Source organism: Oncorhynchus nerka, linkage group LG11 (assembly GCF_034236695.1).
Source record: "Oncorhynchus nerka isolate Pitt River linkage group LG11, Oner_Uvic_2.0, whole genome shotgun sequence".
Lineage (NCBI taxonomy): Eukaryota > Metazoa > Chordata > Actinopteri > Salmoniformes > Salmonidae > Oncorhynchus > Oncorhynchus nerka.
Window position 1 is genome coordinate 11,908,859 of NC_088406.1, and position 7,815 is coordinate 11,916,673.

Here is a 7,815-nt window from a genome sequence, read left to right on the forward strand (position 1 = left end):
ATTACCTCCTTGCTGAAGGGGGGACCGGTGCGACTGCAGTGGTCAGCTGGGGCGGACAGGGCTTTTGGTCACCTGAAGGCTCTGTTTACCTCGTCTGAGGCTGGGATAGGAGCTGTGCTGTCTCAGCGCTCGGGTACGCCACCGAAGCTCCGCCCCTGTGCTTTCTTTTCGAAATAGCTCAGTCCGGCGGAGCAAAACTATGATGTGGGGGACCGGGAACTGTTGGCTGTGGTCAAGGCTCTGAAGGCGTGGATGCATTGGCTTGAGGGGGCTAAGCACCCTCACCTCATTTGGACTGACCACCGCAATCTGGAGTACATCCGGGCGGCGAGGAGAATGAACCCTCGCCAGGCAAGGTGGGCCATGTTTTTCACCCGTTTTGTTTTCACCCTTTCCTACAAACCAGGTTCCCATAACGTTAAGACAGATGCACTGTCCCGGCTGTATGATACAGAGGAGCGGTCCACGGATCCCACTCCCATAATTCCAGCTTCTCGCCTGCTGGCACCGGTGGTATGGGAGGTGGACGTGGACATCGAGCGGGCGTCACGTGCAGCGCCCACTCCCCCTGAGTGTCCAGCTGGGCGTCTGTACGTTCCGTTTGATGTCCGCGATCGTTTGATCTGTTGGGCTCACACGTCACCCTCCTCTGGTCATCCTGGCATCGGTCGGACGGTGCGCTGCCTCGCTGCGAAGTACTGGTGGCCCACTTTAGCTAAGGACGTGAGGGTTTATGTTTCCTCCTGTTCGGTATGCGCACTGTGCCAGGCACCTGCCCAGAGAGAAATTAAAACCCCTTCCCATTCCACAACGACCGTGGTCACACCTATCGGTGGATTTCGTGACGGATCTTCCCCGTCGCGGGGTAACACCACGATCCTGGTCGTTGTGGATTGGTTTTCTATGTCCTGCCATCTCCTTCCTTTGCCCGGTCTCCCTACGGCTCTACAAACTGTGGAGGCCCTGTTCACCCACGTATTCTGGCACTACGGGGTGCCTGATGATATAGTTTCTGATCGGGTCCCCAATTCACGTCTAGAGTCAGGAGGGCGTTTATGGAACGCCTGGGGGTCTCGGTCAACCTTACCTCAGGTTTCCACCCTGAGAGTAACGGGCAGGTGGAAAGAGTCAACCAGGATGTGAGTAGGTTTCTGTGGTCCTATTGCCAGGACCGGCCGGGGTAGTGGGTGGTTTACATCCCCTGGGCGGAGATGACACAAAACTCCCTCCGCCACTCCTCTACCAACCTATCACCGTTTCAGTGTGTGCTAGGTTATCAGCCGGTCCTGGCACCATGGCATCAGAGGCAGATCAAGGCTCCTGTGGTGGATGAATGGTTTCGGCACTCGGAGGAGACATGGAACGCTGCCCATGTGCGGCTACAACGGACCATCAGGAGGCAAAAGGCGAGTGCCGACCGCCACCGCAGTGAGGCCCCGGTGTATGCACCGGGGGATTGGGTCTGGCTCTCGACCCGAAACCTGCCCCCCTGCCTGCCCTGCCGGAAGCTGGGTCCGCGGTTTGTGGGGCCATTTAAAGTTCTGAGGAGACTGAACGAGGTTTGTTATAGGTTAAGACTCACCCCTGATTATCGTATTAACCCCTCGTTCCATGTGTCTCTCCTCAGGCCGGAGGTGGTTGGTCCGCTCCAGCAGTCTGAGGTGCGGGAGGTTCCTCCGGAGAGGGGTACAGCCCGGAGGAGAGATTCTGGGAACCGGTGGAGGACATCCTAGACCCTTCATTGCTACAGGTGTTTCACCGTCTCCACCCGGATCACCCTGCTTCCCGTCCTCCAGATCGTCCCCGAGGCCGGTGTCAGGGGGGGTACTGTCACAACTTCCGCCGATGTCGGCCCCTCTGCTTGTTCGGGTGGTGTTCGTCGGTCAACGTCACCAGCTTTCTAGTCACCACCGATCCGTTTCGTTTTGTTTTGTCTGTATTAATCACACCTGGTTTCAATTCCCATATCATGTTCCTTATTTAACCCTTGTCCTTGATTGTTGGTGTCTTAGTGGTTGTTGTAGGTGTTAGTGTGTATGTATTTTCCGATGTGGTATCTTGCTTGACTTTTGTGAGTAAACTCCTTTGTGTTGCTCAAACCTGTGCCCTGCGCCTGACTCCACTACATCTCTGCACCCAATCGCTGACATATACTATAAAATAAACCATGAGCCCAGATGCCAGCCTTTATTCCACCCATAGTAATACAAAGGTACCTACTGGTTAACTTGGTTTGGACAGGTGTCTATAAAGCCCATGGTTGTGCCTCATCCTAAACTGGTTGTTGATAAAGCTCTTCTAAAAGGATAGTTGATCTTAAAGACTGAAAGCCTCAACAACCCCAGCTGGTGAAAAAGATGGATCTAGTTATGGGTACACATTTATATTCTCAATGAGTCCAGTTTCATGTTTTGCAACAGTTCGACAGGTACGGTCAATAGTTCGGTACCAAGGTCAATAGTTTGGCGAGTAAGGTCAATAGTTCGGGAGTAAGGTCAATAGTTCGGTAGCAAGGTCAATAGTTCGGTAACAAGGTCAATAGTTTGGTAACAAGGTCAATAGTTCGGTACCAAGGTCAATAGTTTGGTACCAAGGTCAATAGTTTGGTACCAAGGTCAATAGTTTAGTAGTAAGGTCAATAGTTTGGTTGTAAGGTCACTAGTTCTGTAGTAAGGTCAATAGTTCTGTAGTAAGGTCAATAGTTTGGTAGGTAAGGTCAATAGTTCTGTAAAAAGGTCAATAGTTCTGTAGTAAGGTCAATAGTTCGGTAATAATGTCAATAGTTCTGTAATAAGGTCAATAGTTCTGTAATAAGATCAATAGTTTGGTAGTAAGGTCAATAGTTTGGTAGTAAGGTCAATAGTTTGGTTGTAAGGTCACTAGTTCTGTAGTAAGGTCACTAGTTCTGTAGTAAGGTCAATAGGTCTGTAGTAAGGTCAATAGTTCTGTATTAAGGTCAATAGTTCGGTAATAAGGTCAATAGTTCTGTAGTAAGTTCAGTAGTTTGGTAGTAAGATCAATAGTTTGGTAATAAGGTCAATAGTTCTGTAGCAAGGTCAATAGTTTGGTAATAAGGTCAATAGTTCTGTAATAAGGTCAATAGTTTGGTAGCAAGGTCAATAGTTTGGTAGTGAGGTCAATAGTTTGGTTGTAAGGTCACTAGTTCTGTAGTAAGGTCAATAGTTCTGTAGTAAAGTCAATAGTTTTGTAGTAAGTTCAATAGTTCTGTAATAAGGTCAATAGTTCTGTAATAAGGTCAATAGTTCTGTAGTAAGGTCAATAGTTAAACCACTGATATATTTCTGTACACGTAGCCGCCACAGAGTTTAAGCAGTCAAAGAGCAGCCACGTGCCCTGATACAGTACATAATGTGCCACATGTTGAAAGTGTTACGTTACACTCTGAACAGCAGGGCACTACCTACAGTACTGTAGTTATAGACCTACAGGCTAAATCATGCTGGGTGCATGCGTCCTCACTGTAAGGACTTGGGTTGCCTGCACCAGGCGTGCTCTCCTATGCTCTCTTAAGACCCCTACGTCATCCTCTCGATACCTCAGAGACCTGTCACACCTCCTACATGCCAGGTTGAAGGGGGTGTGGGCAGCATGTGGACGGGGACAGGAGCAGGGACTGGAGCACCGACAGACAGGGCCTCTGTGGTAAGGCTCTGAGACAGACACAGGGTTCTGAGAGTATAAAGAGAGGAGCTGTGAGGGGCCTCAGAGCCACAGAGCCAGCCCTAGCTCTAGACTGCACTACAGAGCCAGACCTAGCTCTAGACTGCACTATGGAGCCAGGAGCCATGCCACTGCTGGAGCTTGTCCTGTTTGTGCTACTGTTGCTGATAGGGGAGAGAGAACCTGTGTGCAGGCTGCAGGGCAGGGCAGAGCTGCCAGAGCTGACCAAGGACGGGGACCTTGTCATCGGAGGCATCTTCACCTTCCAGACGGAGTACGACGGCAGGGTACCCAACTTCCAGAGTTTACCAGACCCACCAGGGTGTAAGAAGTGAGTATCCTCTCTCAGTTTTTTCAAATATGAGACTTTCACTGTTTTCAATGTTATGAGTTATTTTTTAATCTTACTGTCCATCTGAGGTTAATCTCTTAGGGTTTTAATTTACTGTCCATCTGATGTTTATCTCTTAGGGTTTTAATCTACTGTCCATCTACGGTTCATATCCTAGGCTTTTAATCTAATGTCCATCTGAGGTTCACCTCGTAGGGTTTTGGGTTGTGTGTAAGACTGGTGAGATATATTTTGCCTTCTTTAATGGCAGGTCTTTTACATATATATATATTTATCTCTCTTCAGTATGAATTTCAGAGAATTCCAATTTGCACAAACACTTATATTTGCAATTGAAGAAATCAATCGAAATCCGGCAATTCTCCCAAACCATACTCTGGGCTACAATATCTATAATGCGTGTGGATACGACAACATCCTGAAGTCTGGTTTGGCTTTAGCCAGTGGCCAGGAGAAATTTATCGATGAAGGGAACTGCACCAAGACAGACATGGCTCAGGCTGTCATAGGCCACTCTGGCTCGACACCAACAATTGGATTGGCCCGAATCATCGGAAGGTTTCGTATACCAGTAGTAAGATGTTCTATTCACTTTTCTATGCACTCATACAATATAATATATTATTTTATACTGCCACTATACCAAAGGTCTTATTTTTGTGGATCAATGTCTTTTAAGATAACAAAACTTAGCTCATGGTGTCAAAACTACTGTACAGTATGTTATGTCAAGTTTCCAATAAAATGCTGTTATTTCACACACAGATCAGCCACTTTGCCACCTGTGCTTGTCTGAGTAACAGAAAGGAGTTCCCCTCCTTCTTTAGAACCATCCCCAGTGACTTCTACCAGAGCAGAGCCCTGGCAAAGCTGGTCAAACACTTTGGCTGGAGCTGGGTGGGGGCTATAAGCAGTGATAATGACTACGGGAATAGAGGCCTAGCCACCTTTATGATATCTGCACAGGAGGAGGGAGTGTGTATAGAATACTCTGAGGCATTTGAGCAGACAGGTCCGCGCCATGAGCTTCTCAGGATAGTGGAGATTATTAAACAGTCCAGTTCAAAGGTCATCATGGCCTTCATGACCCACAGGGAGATCAAGGTTCTGGCGAGTGAGCTCTACAGGCACAATATCACAGGACTGCAGTGGATCGGCAGTGATGCCTGGATCACAGACCCTTCTCTCACTGCCATCGAGGGTCACAGCACCCTTGTGGGCGCCATAGGCTTCACGGTGACCAGGGCTCACATCCCTGGGCTTGGAAAGCATCTGAGGGATGTCCACCCCTCTCACTTCCCCAACAGCATGTTTCTCAGGGATTTCTGGGAGATTGTGTTTGACTGCTCTCTCAATGTGACTACAGCACCTAAGAGGAAGCCATGCAACGGCTCGGAGAGTTTAAGAGGTGTGCAGAACACATTCACAGATGTGTCCAAGCTGACATTCACTAATAACGTGTATAAGTCTGTGTATGCTGTAGCTCACGCCCTCCACAACCTCTTGACATGTGAGGAGAGCCAGGGCCCCTTCTCTAATGGGAGCTGTGCTCAACCTACACGCATCCAGCCATGGCAGGTGAGCAAGAATATACCTCTAAAAAAGTGACCTTGGTCTATTTCAAATCAGTTCAAGTAAAATAAATTATTTCACTGTAGACTGATAATAACAGAATGATGATGCAAAGCTACATAGAAAACACATTTTCTTTCTTGACCATTTCTCCTCTAGCTGTTGCACTATCTACAGTCTGTCAATTTCACAACGGGAGAGGACGAGAGAGTCTTTTTTGACAGCAATGGAGATTCCCCAGCCAGATATGAACTTGTTAATTTACAAAGTGCCACATCGGGAACCATGGAAGTGGCCACAGTCGGTTTCTATGGCTCGTCTTTGACTGGAGACCACCAGTTCACTATGAACAACGTTAGCATTGTATGGGGAGGAAATAGTGAGACGGTACATTTACATATTGTCTTGTTCTCATATCTCTGGCTGGGAAGTCAGTATGCTATCCTGCATGGTATTCTTTAACACAACAATTACACTTAACCTCAGCCACTCAGCCCCTGTTGGTAGGTACAGTATTGAGACAAGTCAAATCACACACTCTACAGTGCACAAACATTGGTGATTTATAATTAACAGCATAGATATGTTGAGTGAACATGAATACTCAAACTCTCCTTGGTCCCTTATGTGAGTCTGTTTGTGTGTGTTCCAGGTACCTGTATCAGTGTGCAGTGAGAGCTGTCCCCCAGGCACTCGTAAGGCTGTACAGAAAGGAAAACCTGTATGCTGTTATGACTGTGTCCCATGTTCAGGCGGCGAGATCAGCAACACTACAGGTAAATTACACTCGGCCATCAAAAACAACAGTTGGTGAGGTGAATACATGCTTGGATTAAATACTGGACATCACGTTCTATTCTAACGTGTGCTGGCCTTCACAAATCCCTTAAACCTCTTAACTGAAAATGCGTAGAACCAACACAGTATATACTTTGTCAAATGTTCTGCATGCTTTCCTGAATCATTAACACTGTGGCTTTTTTCTGGGGGGGGTTTCTTTCTCTAAACAGATTCAGCCAAGTGCATGAAGTGCCCGGTCCAATACTGGTCCAATGGGAGAGGGGATAGATGTGTCACAAAAGAGATTGAATTCCTGTCCTACACTGAGCTCATGGGGGTCATTTTACTTCTGTTTTGTTTGATTGGCGTTTGTTTAACTATTATTATAGCAACAATTTTCTTCCAATTCCGAGACACCCCCATCGTCAGGGCCAACAACTCTGAGCTGAGCTTCCTGCTGCTCTTCTCCTTGAATCTGTGTTTTCTGTGTTCTCTTACTTTCATTGGCCGGCCCTCTGAGTGGTCCTGTATGTTGCGCCACACAGCGTTTGGGATCACCTTCGTCCTCTGCATCTCTTGTGTTCTGGGGAAAACAATAGTGGTGTTGATGGCCTTCAGAGCTACACTTCCAGCCAGTAATGTCATGAAATGGTTTGGTCCTCCACAGCAGAGACTCAGTGTTCTGGCTTTCACTCTCATTCAGGTCCTGATCTGTGTACTTTGGTTAACAGTCTCCCCTCCTTTCCCCTACAAGAACATGAAGACCTATAAGGAAAAGGTCATTCTAGAGTGTGATGTGGGTTCAGCTATTGGTTTCTGGGCTGTGTTGGGGTATATAGGACTCCTGGCTCTCTTGTGCTTTGTGCTGGCTTTTCTGGCTCGAAAGCTGCCTGATAACTTCAATGAGGCCAAATTCATCACCTTCAGCATGCTCATATTCTGTGCAGTCTGGATCACCTTTATCCCAGCTTATGTCAGCTCTCCTGGGAAGTTCACTGTAGCTGTGGAGATATTTGCTATTCTGGCCTCTAGTTATGGAATGCTATTTTGTATCTTTCTTCCTAAATGTTTCATTATATTGCTGAGACCAAAGGAAAACACCAAAAAACATATGATGGGGAAGACCAATGATATACTTTACTAACTTAAATACAAAAACAATTACATGTAAAATGTCAATGTGTTATTTATTGACATGTTGATTTAAAACTGGAAATTGTCACTCAATCTTATTAAAAAAGTTAGTTAAAAACTATTCTGTGTGTTCTCTACATTTGAAGTTTTATTAGGATTCATTCAACTGTACCCATCTGCCCCATATACTGTTAAGTAAATCTCCAACTGTGTAATCGCATCTTTGCATATCTAATAGTGTATTTTTTTTCTTCAGAAAAACAAAAATAGCAACAGCTCAGCTTACCGAAGACAAT

The 7,815-nt window shown here is 46.6% G+C and overlaps 1 protein-coding gene across 1 annotated transcript; it reads left to right on the plus strand.

Annotated features, from left to right (window-relative positions):
• The first annotated feature begins 4,319 nt into the window (after nucleotides 1-4,319).
• Nucleotides 4,320-7,529, plus strand: LOC115137573 (extracellular calcium-sensing receptor-like). Its single transcript, XM_065024116.1, has 5 exons — nucleotides 4,320-4,607; nucleotides 4,799-5,611; nucleotides 5,765-5,992; nucleotides 6,258-6,381; nucleotides 6,616-7,529. The coding sequence occupies exons 1-5, from the start codon at nucleotides 4,320-4,322 to the stop codon at nucleotides 7,527-7,529; spliced, it is 2,367 nt and encodes a 788-aa protein (XP_064880188.1).
• Nucleotides 7,530-7,815: the final 286 nt, after the last annotated feature.

Coding starts and splice junctions, on each gene's coding strand:
- LOC115137573 (XM_065024116.1), top strand. CDS start 4,320: ATGAATTTCAGAGAATTCCAATTTGCACAAACACTTATATTTGCAATT. Junction 4,608..4,798: donor GAAGGTTTCGTATACCAGTA/GTAAGATGTTCT, acceptor TTTCACACACAG/ATCAGCCACTTTGCCACCTG. Junction 5,993..6,257: donor GGGGAGGAAATAGTGAGACG/GTACATTTACAT, acceptor TGTGTGTTCCAG/GTACCTGTATCAGTGTGCAG.